General features: G+C 41.6%; 1 protein-coding gene across 5 annotated transcripts in view; it reads right to left on the reverse strand.

Moving 5' to 3' along the window:
• Window positions 1–2,483: 2,483 nt before the first annotated feature.
• Window positions 2,484–19,542, reverse strand: part of LOC140424773 (5'-AMP-activated protein kinase subunit gamma-2-like) — a 584,455-nt gene continuing 567,396 nt past the window's right edge. For 4 of the 5 annotated variants that reach the window (XM_072508164.1, XM_072508167.1, XM_072508168.1 and 1 more), the window contains 5 exons: window positions 12,933–13,098; window positions 9,880–9,917; window positions 9,475–9,621; window positions 8,010–8,103; window positions 2,484–4,178 (listed from right to left, as the gene is read on the reverse strand). In XM_072508164.1, the coding sequence (XP_072364265.1) occupies window positions 4,147–4,178; window positions 8,010–8,103; window positions 9,475–9,621; window positions 9,880–9,917; window positions 12,933–13,098 (477 nt within the window). In that variant the 3' untranslated portion in view covers window positions 2,484–4,146. Of the gene's footprint in view, window positions 4,179–7,943; window positions 8,104–9,474; window positions 9,622–9,879; window positions 9,918–12,932; window positions 13,099–19,542 lie in introns of all 5 variants that reach the window. The other variant, XM_072508165.1, reaches the window with a different exon arrangement.

Raw genomic sequence — 19,542 nt, forward strand, 5'->3', positions numbered from 1 at the left:
ACAAATAAACTAATCTCTATTTTAAAACGGATGAGCTTTGATGAGCAATTGAAGGAGTTATGCTTTACAATCTAGAATGGAATAGTTAAAGCAGGATCTCATTGAGACATATTAAATAGTATAAATAAAGAAAACATAAAATTAAGCTGAATTCATCATGCTATTCCTCCCAGTTCACTGCCTTCCTTAATCTAGCAAATAGACTCCCCACCCTCTGAATTTGCCATCACACGACCTGTCTACTCCCATCGTGTCAATCGCGGATAAGGCTATCTCTGATCACTTCCTGGTCTCGCTCCCCACCCACATTTCCCTTGCCCCTCCCAACTCTACTTTCCGTGTCTACCTCTGGAAAACACTCTCTCCTAATTTATTTGCAACTTCAGTTTCAAAATCCCAATGAGTCTTTGGTCATCCATTCACCACGACATTTCTGAAACTACAAATCTGCTCAGTCGCACCTTTGCACTAGACCTCATCAAAACATTACTCGGTCCTCGGGTGTGGCCCTTATCTTGGACTTCGCTTCCCCAGTCTCCTGCAGGATAAAGTCTACCCGCAGCAAGACTCACTGATCCGGATCCATCACAACTACTTTTTCTCTAGCCCTGGTGGTGTCCTTCTCTAGAATGTCTTCGTTTATATGTTTTGTCAGGTTTTCTTTGGCCAACCCTGTTGTCATTGTCTTCTGTCTGGTTGTGTCCATTCTACTGGCATACAATGAGGGTGTGTTTGTTCAGGTGAAATACGTGCCCTGTCAGCTTCAGTCGTCAAGTGTCATGCAAATGCCTCTGACCAATCCTCTGTAGTACATCATTAGTGATACAATCTCCATGTGTTGCCCGGGAACTTGCATGGCTGCGCTGGTGAAAGACATCCTACTTGTGGGACACCTTTGTTCTCTTCCATGTCTTGCTGGCAGCAGATTGCAGTTGGTAATAATATAGATGTGTAGAGTCGCAGGTTCATAGCCATGTTATCATAGAATTTACAGTGCAGGAGGCCATTCGGCCCATCGAGTCTGCACCGGCCCTTGGAAAGAGCACCCTACTTAAGCCGATGCCTCCTCCCTAATCTTTTTGGACATTAAGGGCAATTTAGCTTAACCTGCACCTGATGGAAATGGCTGGCACGAGGGGACATAGTTTTAAACTGAGGGGCAATAGATATAGGACAGAGGTCAGAGGTAGGTTCTTTACGCAAAGAGTGGTGAGGCCGTGGAATGCCCTACCTGCAACAGTAGTGAACTCACCAACATTGAGGGCATTTGAAAGTTTATTGGATAAGCATATGGATGATAAGGGCATAGTGTAGGTTAGATGGCTTTTGTTTCGGTGCAACATTGTGGGCCGAAGGGCCTGTACTGCACTGTATCGTTCTATGTCCACATGGACAGTGACCCAGGGCCGGGATCGAACCCTAGTCCTCGGTGCGGTGAGGCAGCAGTGCTAACCACTGTGCCGCCCAGCATGAACTACTTTCAATTAGCAAAATAGAGGTGGGGAAACGGGGTGGAGAGGGGTGGCTATCTTTTGAAGTTCATAGGCATCAGATCGAAGTGACATTCTCCATCTTTTGTTTCTCTCCATTTGGATAGCTAATTTCATTTGTACTGAAACACAGAATGTTGATAACTTTGTCCTAGATCTCCTCATTGTAGCCCTTTTGCTGATGGCACTCCCATACAAAATTCCCGGATTCTGACCTAGCGACAATTAAGGAGTGGTGTCTTATGTTCAAATTAGGGTGGTACATCACTGGAGGGGAAGCTTCAAGTGATGTGTTGCCACAATATTTTAAAAAATGCATTCTTTCACAGGATGTGGGCATCACTGGCTCAACCAGCATTTATTTTTCATAGAATCCTTGAAGTGGGATGTGAGCCATCTACCTTAACCGCTGCAGTCCACGTGGTGTAGATGCACACACAACGCTGTCGGGAAGGGAGCTCCGGGATCTTGATTCAGCGACAGTGAAGGAACAGAGATATAGTTCCAAGTCAGGATGGTGTGGCTTGCAGGGAAGCTTTTATAGTATTGTTGGAGCTGTACTCATCTAGGCAAGTGGGGCGTATTTCATCTTATCTCTGACATGAGCCTTGTATACAGTAGAATGTCTTTGGGGAATCAGATGGTGAGTTACTCGCAACAGGATTCCTAACCCTTGAACTTCTCTTGTAGCCACAGCATTTATATGGCTGGTCCAGTTTAGTTTGTGGTCAATGCCAACACCTCCAGGATGTTGAAAGTATGGGATTCAGCAATGGTAATGCCATTGAATGTCGAGATGGTTAGATTCTCTCTTGTTGGAGATGGCTACTTGGTTCTTGGTAGTTGAGGTCACATGGGTGGAAAGAGCTTCTGAAGTAATCTTAATGAGTTGCTGTTGTGCATCCAGCATATTTCATACACTGCAGCAATTAGACACCAGTGATCGATACGCAGTTCAGTATCCATGGCCACCTCAAAAAAAAGCTAATGCCATTTAGTTGCACCTGGCAATAAACCTTGTTTATTTAACATTAAAGATGTACAATACTGTATACATATGATAATGCACAGAAGTAATGCAGGACAGCATTCAAAGTATGATACAAGATGTGTTTTACTACACTACATTTAGACTCCGTTCACATCAATTTTAGATTGAATCATTGTAATGGCACTTAAATTGCAACATTGTGATGTAAACTTCATCAACCCAGATCAAAAGGCTGGGAACTTCAAACTAGCACTGATATGAGCCCTCTCTGCTCAAGCATTTGCAGATGTAAGTTGCTTTCGGGAGGACATCTCTATGCTTCCCAAGTTTCAGTGAAGAATTCAGAGATACTTCACATTCTTGTCATACATACACCCGTTCACTTTCTATTACACAATCCTTACCAAAGCAGAAGTACAGAACTCACCGACATTACTGAATCACCACCAATGATTAATTTTTTCTATTTTTTTGGGGGGGGGGGGGGGGTGGGTTAGAGGGAAAGAGGAAAGAGAACGCGAGGTTCAAAGTCAACCAAGTAATTCAATTCAGCAGCCACTACCGATCTAAAGCCCCGGTCTCCCTTCATCAAGATCAGATTTCCAGGAGACACCTTGCGCTGGAAATGTTATTTTGAGGTACCAACCTGCATTAGCATTTGAAGTGATGAGTACATTTTACCCACCTACAGGAGATCCTTAAAATATTCAGGGCTGGGCGGGGCCCAATGCAAATTTCAACTTGCATCATATTTGTGTGAATTCACGACACAATGAATGAATGTCCATGTTTTAAAGTGCATTATTACTTTAACAAGGTTTCTCGACAAAACCAAGTGTTTCTCTTCATGCCCCAACAAATCCTCATAAATCAAGTACCAATGTTTCCCTTTTCCCCTCTCCTCCTTTCAACAAAAGAATCCACAATATATCCATTGTGTCATTTTCATGCCTTTGTGCATTTCACAAGGACAAAATGATCTCGTCCATCCTTGCAGCCATATGAAAACAATATAATTTACAAAAAAATTAAATGTGCAATCGTACAAACATAATTTTACATTTGCTTACACTGAAAAATATACCTTTCTCTGGCATGTTTTCCCTCAATAACTTCCTATTTACAGTACAGTACAGTAAACAGTTTCCTCACTGCATTCTCCTATTGAATTGGAGGATTAAGATGTACATGTCAGCAGATGGCTGCTGTAGCAGTTCCAAACTGATCTTGAAGTTTGAGATTTTTCATGACACTTCGCGCAGTGGTGTTGGTTGGTTTCCACCCCAAGTCATGAAAAAGTTACCAACAAACTGTTTGAAATAAATAGCCACTTGAATCACTCTGGCTTAACGTATAGTTTAAAAATATCTTTTAGGTACAGTTGCCAATAGTTTTTGCAAAATAAATTCTTTCAAAGTCTTAATTGCAACATTACAGCTGTATCTGTATAGCTATTCAGTGAGCAAGACAACTGATTTGGTTTCAGATATTGTCACTAATACTTATCAGATCCAGCTACAGTGTTTGATTAAACTGTTTCAGCTTCCTGATTTCACAATCTTGTGCCTTCTCTTCTCTGTCGTAGCCAGCATTCATCTGGTCCGGAACAGAATAAGAAGCTTCGAAGAGTTCTTATCAAGCACCTTCAATGCCCATTGTAATCAGTCATTCTGTAATGCTTTCCTTTCTTATAGAACCTGTAAATTATAGAATTGCAAGTTGTCAACAGAAATAATTTTAAAAGGCTGTAGCTCTTCTGTGCATCGCCTAAGAGCTGAAACATAAAGCACATTTACTTAAAACACCATTCGAGCCATTCAAAGAGTAAGGTTCCAGTTAGTGATCGGAACTCTGAAAGCTACATCCGTCTCTCCACATCCCTTTCCTCCTTTAAGACATTCCCTAAAATCCAATTCTGAACAAGTTTCTGATCATTTCTACCATTATCTTTTTCTTTAGCCTTATGTTCTCGTGATGCAAGCACATTGTGGCATCTTTATTTATATCGTACGAAGTCTTACAACACCAGGTTAAAGTCCAACAGGTTTGTTTCGATGTCACTAGCTTTCGGAGCGCTGCTCCTTCCTCAGGTGAAGTTTATTTATATACTCAAGGCACTATATGAATGAAAGTTGTTGCTGTAACCCACAAGTAATCTTCTGTGCTAACTACAACGACATACCTAGGATGTTACGAGGAGAGTAAATATGAATCCAACAGCTCTGATTTATCTTCTCTGACAGCTTCGAATTGCAAATTATCTATTTACTGAACGTCAAAGATTGTCTGTGATGTCTTTAGAAAAATAGCAATATTAGAGGTAACATGGCTGTTGGATGAAACCATGCCATTGATGACACAGTGTGCACACAAGGTTATGGGTGCTATTTTGATTTAAGGATGAAAATAAACATTTTAAGTAAGAAAGAATTGCAGAAAATGAAACATTATTTATTCTAAAATCTTAAAGCATTGGTTATGTTTAAAGAAATGTAACAGTCTGAAGCTATAAAATGCAGTTATCTCCATAAAAGTCTGGACCAAACAAAGGCCATTTTTCCTCCCAACAAGTTACTTTTTCCCTGGAGCTTAGGAGGCTAGAAGAGTCTAGAACTAGAGGGCATAGGTTTAAGGTGAGAAAAGAGAGATACAAAAGAGACCAGAGGGGAAATTTCTTCACACAGAGGGTGGTGAGCATCTGGAACGGGCTGTCAGAGGCAGTGGTAGAGGCGGGTAAGATTTTGACTTTTAAAAAGCAGTTGGACAGTTACATAGGCAGATGTGGGCAAGTGGGACTAGCTTAGTGATAGAAACTGGGCGGCATGGACAAGCAGGGCCTGTTTCCATGCTGTAAGCATCTATGACTCTGTGATAGTGACCCAGTCCTTTTTACCTTTGTCAACTTACTGAGAATTGCATGTTGCAATACAGTATAGGGGACAAAACTTGTTTTGCTCTATTGTCCAACGTTACTTTGGGCTTGTGTTCTTTATACAAGCGCTCCTCAATCAATTCTACCAAAAAGATATTTAATCCACCTTTTTCTTTCAAAAAGTGGCATACCATTCAAATTTTGATAGGGATAAGAATACAGCTGCCACTTCTTAACCATATGGGTCAGAGGCTCCAGTGTTCATTCCATCTAATTGACAATAAACTGTGTTTTACATGCTACCCTGATACAGACAGCTGTAATAAAACAAGCCTTATAACAAGTGGCTGCTTGGTTATACTTGATGAATAAAGATGTATTTATTTATTTATTTTTATTATGGGGCAATTTAGCGTAGCCAATCCACCTCCCTGCACATCTTTGGGTTGTGGGGGTGAGAGCAACGTAGACACGGGGAAAATATGCAAACTCCTCATGGACAGTGACCTTGGGCCGGAATCGAACCCGGGTCCTCAGTGCCGTGAGGAAGTGTTCTAACCACTGCACCACCGTGCCGCCCCCTGATGAATAAAGATTAGATTAATTATAAAACTCTTGCAATGATAAAATGGCAGAGGACAGTGCTATCAGTCAAATCCTAAAGAGCAAATTTCACAACCTGTTGAGTTCCTCTCACTGACTTTCATCGTTAAGGGATTCACTAAAGAGAAGGAAAGGCAGAAATCCAAACACAAAATGGCATTCAGTTGCAAACAGCTTTTACTGGTCATGCTTTGCTTCATACACTATATATAAAACGTCTGAATGGCGTAGCCATAAACTGCATGCAGTTTATTTGTGTTTTCATATCAAGTCCATGCAAGCAATAGTCTCTCACACCACATTTTGTGCCAGTGAAATGTGTTTCCCTGACAGTACTTCCAATTATTATAAAACTTTCTGATCACAACAGGGATATTTATCATATTTGTACGATGTGGAGGGGTGTACTCAAATCAGTGTCTCCCTGTATTTCAGTTTTACTGGCCATCTAGAAAAGTCTGAAATTGCTCTAGATTAATAATGAGAGGTCACCCTTTAGTGCCCATGAACAACAGCAGCTTCTGACCAGAGTTCCAACTCTTTTTCTGGACCCCGGAGTTTACTTCATCTCACAACATCCAAGTGGGGTGACCAAGATGATTTTTTAAAAGTATGCCACAACTTCTCAACTTTATCCTCAACTTGGGTGGCACGGTGGCGCAGTGGTTAGCACTTCTGTCTCACGGCACTGAGGACCAGGGTTCGACCCCAGGCCCGGATCACTCTCCGTGTGGAGTTTGTATATTGTCCCCGTGTCTGCGTGGGTCTCACCCCCACAACCCAAAGATGTGCAGAGTAGGTGGATTGACCATGCTAAATCACCCCTTAATTGTGAAAAAAAAGAATTGGGTACTCTAAATTTCTAAACAAAATCTTTATCCCAACACCCCCATCATTAAAACCCTAATTCATACTTCTATTATCCTGTGGGTGTGCGTAGCCAATGTTCTCAGCAGTCTTCTCACTTCTACCGTGCATAGAACATACAGTGCAGGAGGCCATTCGGGCCATCGAGTCTGCACCGACCCACTTAAGCCCTCACTTCCACCCTATCCCTGTAACCCAATAACCCCTCCTAACCTTTTTGGATACTAAGGGCAATTTAGCATGGCCAATCCACCTAACCTGCACATCTTTGGAGTGTGGGAGGAAGCCGGAGCACCCGGAAGAAACCCACGTAGACACGGGGAGAACGTGCAGACACTGCACAGTGATCCAGCGGGGAATCGAACCTGGGACCCTAGCGGATGAACTACAGGTTATGTAGAATCCTGTGGCCTTGTAGTAACAGCCATGCCAGCAGTCATCAACTCCTGCACTCTTTTAAAAAAAAAAAAATTGTCTGAACTTTCAAATTCCCCCATGGCGTCATTTCTTCTTGCCTCCATCTCATATACTCATACATACTGTGGCCACCAGCAAAGGCCGATTCCCTGCTCTTTCACTACCATGTCCCCACCTGCTGGAGTTCCCTCTTTAAGCAACTCAGTCCTATCACCTCCTCCCTGCCATCAGAAAGCCTCTGTCCATACTTCTGCTCCTTCTTGATACTCTACCTCAGGCCCATAGTGTCCAACGGCTCTGTGACTACTTGCCCTATTAAGTATTTGTCTGAGTGCTACATAAATGTATATTTTGTTGAATTATCAACATCATCATAATAAATTTGATGGACACATGATGCTAGAGAAGAGCATGGTACCCACTTCAACTTTAGGTCTCATAACTTGAGTCTTACCCACTTTCAGTCCAAGTACACCAATCACCACTACAGAATACACTTTCTCCGGATATCTGTTAGAAATGATCTCATACATGGCTGGCAAAAAAAGTAAAGAAATTCTACAGCTTCAAAAGCAGCTACATTTTCAGCCAAACTGACCATGCCAAAGGCCGTTCAGTCAATCAGCAGCTAGCAAAGGGGGTTCCAGCAGCCAGTGCTGATTCAGCAAGCTGAGTGGGTACAAGATGCCATGGTGTACCCTACCTGAGTGCCTAGAGGAAGGGATCAGAGGTCAGACTCCGGGAGATTAGGAATATTGTGCATCTATACCTGCTGGGGTGAGAACAAGAGCCTGCAGAATGTCGGACAATGAGACGATTCCCACAATGCTTTCTTTCTCATCTACCACTACAAGCCGATGAACCTGAAAAGGAGAAGATCAGATGGTAAAACACAGACCAAAAAAACCTGCCGCTGATATTGCAGAACTCATCAGTCCCCATGACAACAGCCTAAAATGGTTCTTCAGTAGAAGCTCAAGTTTCACTGAATAATCAACTCAAGAGGTCTTCAACATATTTCACATTTTCAATAAATGGTCAACATTTCCTTGGGAGGCGTTCAGAAGAATGAGAGGTGATGGGAGGCCTGACGGTAAATGTTGGCAGAATGTTTCCACTCATGGAAGAGTGTAGGACCAGAGGGCATAGTCCCAGAATAAGAGGTGTTCATTTAAGACAGATTTGAGGAAGAATTTCTTCTTGAGTGGTGAACCTTTGGAATTCTTCACCCCAGAATGCTGTGGAGGCCGAGTCATTTTGATGCATTGTACCATGTGGGAGCCGGAAAGACTTACCTATGTTTTATATATTGTTATACCAGACTTGGAGTACTGTGAACAGTTCTTATCTCCAGGTAATAAAATGATATACAAGCACTGGAGAAGGTGCAAAAGAATTTACTAGATTAATACAAGAATTGAGACGTTATACCCTATCATAAAGATTGAACATACTGGACCTCTCTCCTCTAGAAAAGACTGAGGGGTGACCTTCTAGAAATTTTTATGATTAAGAAAGGGTTTGATTTGGTAGACACAGAAGGTGTTTTCATTTGCAGGAGAGACTAGCAGCCATAATGTAATGGGGACTATCAAGGGAACGTATTGGACCATAAGACATAGGAGCAGAATTAGGCCACTCGGCCCATCGAGTCTGCTCCGCCATTCAATCATGGCTGATATTTTCTCATCCTCATTCTCCTGCCTTCTCCCCAGAACCCCTGATCCCCTTCATCTATTCATCCAGAATGGTGAGAATGTGGAGCTTGCTACCACAAAAGCAACAAATTTATACTGCACCTTTAGCATAATAAAAATATCCCAAAGCATTTCACAAGAACACTATGATACTGAGCCACGAGGAAAGATTAGGTCAGGTGACCAAAGGTTGGTCAAGGAGATAGATTTTAAGGATTGATTTAAAGAAGGAAAGCGGGATAGAGATGCAGAGAGGTTTGAGCGAAAAAGGACCAGTAATGGTGAAGCAATTAAAATCAGGGATGATCAAGAGATCTGAAGTAGAGGCATGCACATATCTCAGAGCTGGATGAAATTAGAGAGCTGGAGAGAGGCCGAGTAGAGGCGAATAGCACTGACTTAAGAAGAAGCTAGATAAACACACGAGGGAGAAAGGAATAGAAGGGTATGTTAATGGAGTAGGAGATGGCTCCTGTGGAGAATAAACATTAGCATGGAACTGTTGGACCGAATAACAAGTATAAAACCTGACCCTACCTCGGCTTTGACTATTCTGTCCACTGTCGTCTCCAGTGCTTCCAGCTTGTGACACTTCACAACCCCTTCAAAATACTGTGAGCGGTGTTGCAGTGCCTGGGTTACAGTGATATCCAGATTATTGTACGTCTTCTCAGCAGCAAGATTCTGAGCAGGAGAAAAGAAACGGGATTTAATGTGAAATGCTCATTATCAACAAACTGGGTTTTGGTCAAAACCGTTTTGCAAAAACAAAATACCTTTGAGACATCTTTTAAGACATCTAAAGCTGTGAGCCACAAAATATGTGGTCAAAGGAACATGGGAAACACTAATTAAATTCTGAATTACAACTTATAGCTGTTGTAGAAGGTACGCACTAAGGCGTTTAATGTGCCATGTATAAGTGAAAAGAGTTGTACTTACTATAACATCAAACTTGGAATAAATATCTACAACCTTCCCTGTAAAAGAAAAATAAATTAACTCAGATGATTGACCTGAAGGGGACATTTTTTTCTGTAAAGCTCAAAGTCACCAACTCAGTCCCACTCTCCCCTGAATGGATCAATTTTAAAGATGTTTCTGTTACTCAAATGATCACCATTATATATCTGAAGCCAATGATCATCTTAAATAATGGTTACTGATTTATTAGCAAATGCCAGTTAACAAATATTTAGCTAGCTAGAAGAGCAATAGAATGTAAGGATTAAATGTCTCAATTTTCTTTTTAAGACATTTGAAGTTTTATGTGGGTGGTTACAAACCTTTTTTGTTAAGAACGAGTGTTGAGTCACCTTCAGCTATTTCCTTTGTGTAAGGGATCATGCAGCCTTCACAACTCTCACTACTTTATTTAACTGAGTAAACAACCTAAACATCTTATTTGGCTAGATTATCTTTGGTGCTGAGACAGCTGGACAGAGGAGAAAGAATTATTGATCTATTTTTAAAAGGATGCAATAGGATATATGAGACAAAGCTGATGTCAGGTAAATGAGATATACACATATTTAGAATATAAAACATTAAAGAGCAAATGTCACAAATAATGTTAGAGCATAAAAAACAATTTACATCTGAAGATTTACAAGATTCAAAGCATATTTCTATGTTAATCTGATGATCAATTGGCTTTAAATGTTGGACTGAGTACCAGTAATTATTGAAATTTAGCACACAAGGTTACAACTTTCTTTCTAGAGAAAGGCAAGTTTTTCCCTGATATAGCTCCATGAAGTTTTTTTCTTCAAAACTTCTTTCGACTAGAGCCTGATGATTTCTTCTTGAATATTTACCCCTAGCAAATTTATGAAGAACGTCAGTGGCATCAGTGACTCAGTTAGTTTCCCTTCTTTAAAGCGAGGATATATTTGAAGTGGCGCAAGAGTGGAACAACAACAACACCCGATGTCCAATCCAAATGTTACAGGCCAAAGCCCACCATTGTGCCAAATTCAAACACAACATACTGTTCCGGATGCTTCTTGATGAAGGTGCTGTTGTGAAACGAGAGCTCAATTTGACCTCAACAATTCAGCAAGAAATTTCACCATTTAGTTCTGGACTGAGCAACTTGCCAAGGCGTCTTCAACAGCATTTTCCAAACCTGTGATCTGTATTATCCAGAACAAGGGCAGCAGACATATGGAACACCATCATCTACAAGTTCCCTTCCAAGTGTGAAGAATATAAGAAATGGTCATACTTTATAGTTTGTATGTTTAAAACCTAGATTAAAATGTTTACATATATTTTGGCTGCTACAGCTGTGATTAAAAGTGAGGTAATCAGTGATTTTTCAGGGGAAGTGTTTTGCTAATAGACATTAAAAGCCATTTTACCTGTTTGCAGTTAGATAGCTAATGTAATTCTGTAACATGAGTCTGGCTAAACATGTCAAGGCTAATCTTGCAACAAGAGACAAAAGAATGCTGTGTGCTTGGAGCTCAGCTGGTGTAGCTAATGGGAGGGGCCAGCCTGCCACCCTATCTGCACCAAGATAAGTAAAACCCGATTGTTAACTTTATACACAAGCGGTATTTTAAATATATGGGTTTGCTTAATTGGAATGTAGAGGCAAGTTTCAGGAAGCAAGATAAGATGTTTCAACTGTTAGCTGTAAAGCTATTTCTTTGTTGTTAATGTGCTTAATTCTGTGTTCAAATTAAAATTTGTTTTAATATAAAAGCTGTCTACTGGTCAGTGTTATCACTCCTGTGGCGCAGTAACATTTCCTCAGTTTTACCAAATGCAAATATTTGGTTCTAATTCAGGATCTTAACCAAAATTGGGATTCTGCTCTGGATCCATAACACCAGCTGTGAGGAGCAGTTTGGGCAGGCTGAGTTTGTTTTCCCTGGAGTAGCAGAGGCTGAGGGGGGATCTGATAGAGGTATCCAAAATTATGAGAGGCATAGATAGTGCAGATCGCAATAATCTTTTTCCCATGGCAGAGGTGCCTAAAACCAGAATTTTAAGGTGAGGAGTAAGTGGTTTAGAGGGGACCCGAGGAAACATTTTTTCACCCAGCGGGTGGTGGAAGTAAGGAATGCGCTGCCTGAGGGTGGAGGAGGGCAGGCACTCATGCAATGGGCAGCACGGTAGCATTGTGGATAGCACAATTGCTTTACAGCTCCAGGGTCCCAGGTTCGATTCCTGACTTGGGTACTGTCTGTGCGGAGTCTGCACATCCTCCCAGTGTGTGCGTGGGTTTCCTCCGGGTGCTCCGGTTTCCTCCCACAATCCAAAGATGTGCGGGTTAGGTGGATTGGCCATACTAAATTGCCCATAGTGTCCAAAATTGCCCTTAGTGTTGGGTGGGGTTACTGGGTTATTGGGATAGGGTGGAGCTGTGGACCTTGGGTAGGGTGCTCTTTCCAAGAGCCGGTGCAGACTCAATGGGCCGAATGGCCTCCTTCTGCACTGTAAACTTGCTAACATTGACTGTCTCCACTCAACTAATTTCAGCGGGGGCTGAACTTAGTGATGCAATAAAGTTATGCAGATTGACCAATTGTCAGAGCTAAACCCAAACGTGATCTTGTTCAATGTCTACATGTACACACACTTCCCATCAAGTGTCCTTCACGTTAATCTTGAACATCTGCAAGGACAACTCGCCAAGTGTGGCCAACAGTACTTGCAAAAGGGCACTCTTAAATCACAGTGGATACAAATGACAGGTGGGAATATAGCAACCATCACAGATGAGCTATTGTTCAAAGGTATCCAACAAAGACATAACTTGAAAAAAAACTATATTATACAAACCAAAATTAAACAAAATAGCAACAAAATCACTCAGTGCCTGAACAGACAAGGAACGTTAAGTTTTCAGGTGGAAGCATTCATCAGGACCAGTAGTGCTGTTAGTCATGGACATTAACATCAAACTACTTTTGTTCATTGCTTCATTTACCATTGATGACACTACCCACATCTGAATAAGTCATAAGCACAAGAGCTGTACGAACCTGACTCATCCACAACAGGCAAGGCAGAAACCCTTCTTTCCACAAATATACTCAGCGCTTTAATAATAGGAGTGTTTGGATGGATAAAGGCAATATTAAGGTACGTTCCTATCCCAAGTTCCTCCAGTGTTTTCTTCATAAAGGCAGGCTTTGGCATCTCGGAGACCTAAAGGACCACAAAAAGAATCTTATTTACTACACCCACCAAATTAAAAATTGATTTCTAGGTTAGTTACAGGCACTTCAATCCCCAATGTTTCCACAGCTGGACCAAAGCAGATAGGAGTTCCATACAAACTGCATGAGACCTCACTGTTGACACTCCATACTTTCTATTGAAACATCAATTGTGATTTAAAATGGAGGAGGATGAGTCAACTGCCACACTTCTTGGTTGGGCTTTTGCATAGTCTTCAGCTCAATCTCGTAGTGACAATCCTACTACAGAAAGTTACACTCAGAAGTTTAAATACTGACACAATGGTCAAGGTGATGACTCAGCAGCACCAATTGTTTGAGGGTAACTAGCTGGGCAATGAATGCAGTCATTGCGAGACAAACAGCCTGAGAATGAATGTAACAATAAAATCTCACAATCTGACTACTGGTGGATTTTTGAAATCCCTGCCTATGTAAGTAAGCCAAAAAGAAAGGATTTGGAAGCAACTTGTAGATGGGAAAATAAAGAGCTATAAAGGAATCCGAAAGCAGCAAATCACAGACTGGATTAAGTTAAACCTCTTTATCTCTCCAGAGATTTGGCAGCAGGTCAGGTCAAGTCACATTTACAACTCTGGAGCACATGCACATTTTGCGACTGCTAATAATAATAATGCTGCACCAAAGCCTGAGCACCTGACTGGGTGAAATGATATATTAATGCCTGATTTGAGATCGACAGACTGCTCTCAGCATGTCCATCCCAAACCGTGCAAATAACAGCAGGAAATAGCACATCAAATGTCCATTCTGGTGTTGGACCAAGTATGGTGAAAAGCTGAAAATTACTATTTTGCTTACGATGGAGAGATTTTGATTAAAAAGTTACCAAATTTGTCACAACAGTAACATACAAAATAATGCATCAGGCTCCAATCTGCCAGAGAAAAAGAATCTAGGCACATTCCAGGAGGTCTGACTGCCTTTTGTTGGAAACCAGACACAAGAATGCATGGACATATTGGCCTGAATTTTCCACTTTGCAGTTATCAGCTTTTAGGCAAACTTAGGCCACTGATAGAAATCAGCTTTATTAGTTAGCTATAGATGAGATAGATAAAAGGTTTAATTGAGAACTCATTTAAGAATAATTAACTGAAAATCAATATAAAGCATTAATTCAGTGCAACTATAGCTGGGAATTAAACAGATAAGACTCTCAATTTTCACATTTTGCAAGTTTGTTTGAAACTTGCTAGATAATCCAAGGCCAATGAAGTCAACGAGCCAAAAGGCTTCATTGTATTATAAAAATGCAGCTGCTTTCCCAAGCCTGGACAGTCCCGTTTCCATAGTAATACACAGTCTAAGGTCATAATGCCCTGAAGGCGATGCAGGTGTCGATAAATCGGAAAATTGGCAAGCGATAGTATGAGAAAATCACACCAATATATTTAAATACATATCTGTCTTAAAATTGATAGAGACACTTCGGTCAAATTGAATGAATTATAAATTAGTTAAAGCCGATCACAGCTGTAAAGAAGGCAAAACTTTAAAGATAATAATCTCCTTAAAAATCACTTGTCGGGATGGAAAAATCCATTCCGGGATCAATCTATCTATTGCTGAAACTTATTCTCTTTGCTTGCTTTTGTTAAATCGCCATTTTCTTTAAATCAATCAATCATTTTGATACTGTGCATCATGATTTGAAGAAATTACCACAATCTGTAATTTTATTTTAAACTCAACCACTGTATTCGCTAAAGACAATCAATATGACCTAAGTTTGTATTGCAACCAAAGTTTACCAGTGGACACTAAAGCTGACAAATAAAGTTCAACGAACCTTTGCCAAAATGCACAGCCTGAATCTCTGTTATTTGGGAACTAAGAAGGGATAACGCATATCCAGGGTTCCGAATAGACACAGAGATCCATCAGCCACTAACAAAGGAACATCTATGAGTAATACCAAACACCAGCTACCCAGTTGCAAAAAGCTACTCAGCCTCACTTGGCAGACATCTTTAGCAATAATGGTAAATGACTGTAGGTGGGGAGTGTTCCATTTTCTGTTCCCAAGGGCCACAGGCAGGAAAGAATGCCAGAGGGATATATCCTTTGTTGGACTGATTGCAGCTTGCTCCATTGACAAAGATTGAAATGAAAAAATGAAACGAAAATCGCTTATTGTCACAAGTAGGCTGAAAATGAAGTTACAGTGAAAAGCCCCTAGTCGCCACATTCCGGTGCCTGTTTGGGGAGGCATATACGGGAATCGAACCGTTCCTCAGGCCTGCCTTGGTCTGCTTTCAGAGTCGGCGATTTAGCCCTGTGCTAAACCAGCCCCTAATTAGATTAGTCGGGATCTGGAGTCATCTCAAAGGTGATTCTTAAATCTCATTTTAAAGGATTTTATGACCTTATTTAAATTTTAAAAAGTTTTAATGCTATTTAAAAAAATTAATGTATTTTTAAAAATAACATAAAATTATTCCTACATCTTTTTAAAATGAGCCTGAGCAACTAATGGAGTCTTGGCATGTGCTTTTGCTTGGAGGATGAAATTGGAAGATCAGGAGATCCAGTCTGGAGCTGCTGACTAGATGGGCATTATAGGTATGCCCTGGGCCCTACCTACTGGTACCAATGTTTATCTATCTGTACAGCCAGGTGAGGTACTTACAAATTAGAGCCAGCTGCTAAACAGCTGGGGACAACATATCGCTAAAGTGAGTCCTCAAGGGCACTCTCACACGAGTCCCATCAAAATTGTCCCCTTTTTGTGACCTAGCTTACTGTCAAGATTTCCCTTCACAACCTCCAAAGTTGCCAATGGGTGAGCATTCTGCTGTTCCTTCACTATCCTATCTTGCTCCAAATCACACTGCACTGATCTGGAGTGACAAAATCATCTTACTGTTTTAGATTCAACCATGGCAGCCCTTGGTATTTCCTCGTGTCGTTTAATCTTAACCACCAGTTAGCAGCAGGTGCCTTTGAATTCTGCAGTCCGTAATTTCCGCTCTAAGCAAGTAGGGAATGTAAAGGCATTCTGTATGCTGTCAATATTGAATACAACGCGAGCTTCAGAAAGCATTTCTCAATGGGGTTATGGTGGCACTCACTGCCACAGGCACTTGTTATCACAGTCCAAGATGGGGTCCTTCTGTCCGGGTTAAGGCACCCAAGAACATCAGTTAAGCGGTCATTAAAATTATGAGCTTAATTGGGGCCTTGAAGAAACAGATATCCAGGAAGTGAGCCTTGGCCTTTCAGGCTGACCACACCTCCCATTGAGGCAAGCTGTTGATAGAGCATCTGATAAGAATAAATAACAAAGGTGCACTGTAGAAAACCGGGCTTCAATACGACAGTAAGACAAGGCCATAAAAGATGAAAATCCAGCCTAAAGAATTTTATAACTTAACTTCTGAAAGTTGAAGTGACCTCTTGGTGTAGATGCCAATTATTCCCAGATTAGAGATTCCCAGGTAGAGATTATTCCCACTGTTCCCAATTTTTAAATGAACGCAGTTTTGACAAAAGGTGAGGTACTGAATGACATGAAAAGCACGTTGATGTATACAGATCCTTCAGAAGGGGTTCGCTCTACTCGAAATGGGAATTTGAGCTTTCGCTGGTAATGGAGAGAATCAGGAGAGGGCATGATTTCACACGAGGGGGAAGAGGCTATGTAGTGGGGTAACAGCATTTTGCACCTCTGGGACCTGGAGTCATAGCTAACTAACAGTTATATTGATCATTTGTCAGTTAGAGCTGTAATACATTTTAATCACCACTTGGGGCCATGGAAGAGGGAAGCCCAGATCTGAGAGAGATATCAGAGATGCACCATCAAAACTACAGTAACAAAAATAAAAGATTATTTTTCATGATTTGTGAGCAACAGTGCAAATGTCGCATTTCAGGGATGTCCAAGTCATTTCTCTGCAATCATTTAACCTGCCTTAACCAGCTGGTTACTTTGAACAATGATTAATTCTTGCCTTCGTTCATTTGTTTTCACTATAGCCTCAGTGTGGCCTTTGGCCTTGTCTTGCTTTTCCAAGTCTCTCTCTGTCTACGTTACAGCGTTATCCACCCATCTGATTTTTCTGCCTTCTCTTCTGTTTTTATCCTGAATTGCTCCTTCAGTTATTGCCAGGTCAAGACTGTTGGCTCTTCACTTCCAATGTCTGTACTTGTCCATCATTCTCTCTCTAATTGCACTTAATGCTTTTGATTCTACTCTTGATCTAATCCACTCATTTGTCTTTCTGTCCATCAGCTGATTGTGAGCATCCTCTGCCATACCCACATCTTCATGTGATCCTCTCTCTTAAAGCAAAAATTACTGACCACAGAATTCAAAGGCACCTGCTGCTAACAAACTCCTATCACTGCAGGAGGTTAAGATTAAATTACACAAGAGGAAATACCAAGGGCTGCCATGGTTTAACTTAAAACAGTAAGATGATTTTGTCAATCCACATATCCACAGACTGCAGCACAACACATCGACTGCCTACATCTCTATCCACAGATAATCTCACCTGGAATTAATTTTTGGATGTAGCTTTGCTGTTTATCGGCAAGCCTGGAGTTTGTCCACTGCCTCCATCTTGGTGCTTCCAATCTTGACTTTTCCATTGCCATTTAGAGCCATAATGTTGGTCTTTGCCTCATTTATGTTCAATCCAAAAGGCTAATCTTTGACTAATCTTTAAACTCTTCTTTTGTTCTGATTGCTTGTGGCGTTGCTGTATACCCGAGATTCCATATGCTGTAATGCAGCCACATCTTTCCAAGTAAATCTTCCTGCACTATCCTCATTATGTTCTCTCCTACTGCATTAAACAGTGTGGGTGACAAGATACCCCTGCCTGAATCCCTTCTCAAACTGCAATTGGTTTGCATGGCCATCATACAAATAGTGATAACCCACTTAATTAACCAGATTTCAGGTGATATTTCATCAGATATTTCATACAGTAGGAATAAGTTAAATGGAAACAATCCCACCTGAAAATCAGGTATCCATAGAAATTTTATATACTCAACCTGGTTAAATTCTTTAAAACATTACAATGAAACAAACCAGTCACCATGAAGTAGGTTTATAAGAAACAGTAGTTTGGAACACAGGTAAATCCACAACAATGTGACACTGCTGTGCTCTAGGTTAGTGCCTTCTACCAAAATTAGCACCTGAAGCAATACCACAAAGGGATTTTCTAAGGGTTTCTACACAAGCATGTCATCTATTTCCTCATAGTAATCACGGGCACTTCAACACAGTGATAAATTGTTGGTGTTACATGCTCAGTAGGAATTCAAACTAATCTGTAACAACTATTAATATCAGCATTATGAGCACAGAGGACTGAGACTTGTGCTCAAATACAAAATAATGTAGTCGAACTCCAGCCATGAGCGAGGCAAAGGCCAGGCCGTCTGCCCCCACCCCGTCCAGAGCGGCACACATCCGAAACCCCAAAAATCGAACCAGTGGCAAGGCTACAACCCAATGCCCGGGACTGCTGATATAGTACCAAAAACACGACCTCCAGAAGCCCACCAGCTTTGAGCTCGATCGGAACTGATTTGCACAGATAGGAGCTAGCCTTTGGCAGCCTTCAAATAGAAACGTTGACAGAATTGCCTCCAAATGTTTAATGTGGTCACTACCACCTGGCTAGTCGAGTGTTTCTTCGGCACTGCCAAGAGTGGAGCCAGACTTTCCTCCCTCACAGACTCCGCTTCCACCCTGACCCACAGCTCCTCAGAAACCCCGCACCACTCTAACACTTTTTCAGTATTGTGCGCCCAAAGTAATATTGAAAGTGTGGCAAGGCCGACTTCTGGTGGCGGCCATGGAGGAGTACGTCGCACATTTGATAGCTCCTGCCTGTGACGGACGTCTGGACCTTTCCCCCCTGTTTTTTTCTGGATTTTCTGGGATAAATCGGTGAAGAGTGAGACAGTGAGGAGAAATCCCCCTCCGGTGTATGGAGAATTGGACCAGAAGTGGCCGTGTGAGTAGACAAAGTCCTATAAGGAAGACGCGAGCAGAGACGGCAACGCAGGAAAGCATGGCGGAGAGCAAGGACCGTGGGGAGACGGCACAGTAGTCGACGGGGCAGTTGGTGGAGTTTTTTGAAGATTGCTTCGCCAAGCTGAAGGAGGACATGCTGGAGCCGATTAAGGCTTCGATTGATCAGGTTGTGCAGAATCAAGGAGACCCACGGGAGAGCAATCCAGGAGGCGGAGAAAAAAAGTGTCCGAGCACGAGGAGTACATTACCATGCTGCAGACCAAGGTGGAGATGATGAACGACCTCTAGAAAAGAATGCAGCAGAAGCTGGAGGACCTGGAGAACAGGTCCAGGAGGCAGAATCTTAGTATTGTCGGCCTCCCTGAAGGCAGTGAGGGATCGGATGCG

Source organism: Scyliorhinus torazame, chromosome 6 (assembly GCF_047496885.1).
Source record: "Scyliorhinus torazame isolate Kashiwa2021f chromosome 6, sScyTor2.1, whole genome shotgun sequence".
Lineage (NCBI taxonomy): Eukaryota > Metazoa > Chordata > Chondrichthyes > Carcharhiniformes > Scyliorhinidae > Scyliorhinus > Scyliorhinus torazame.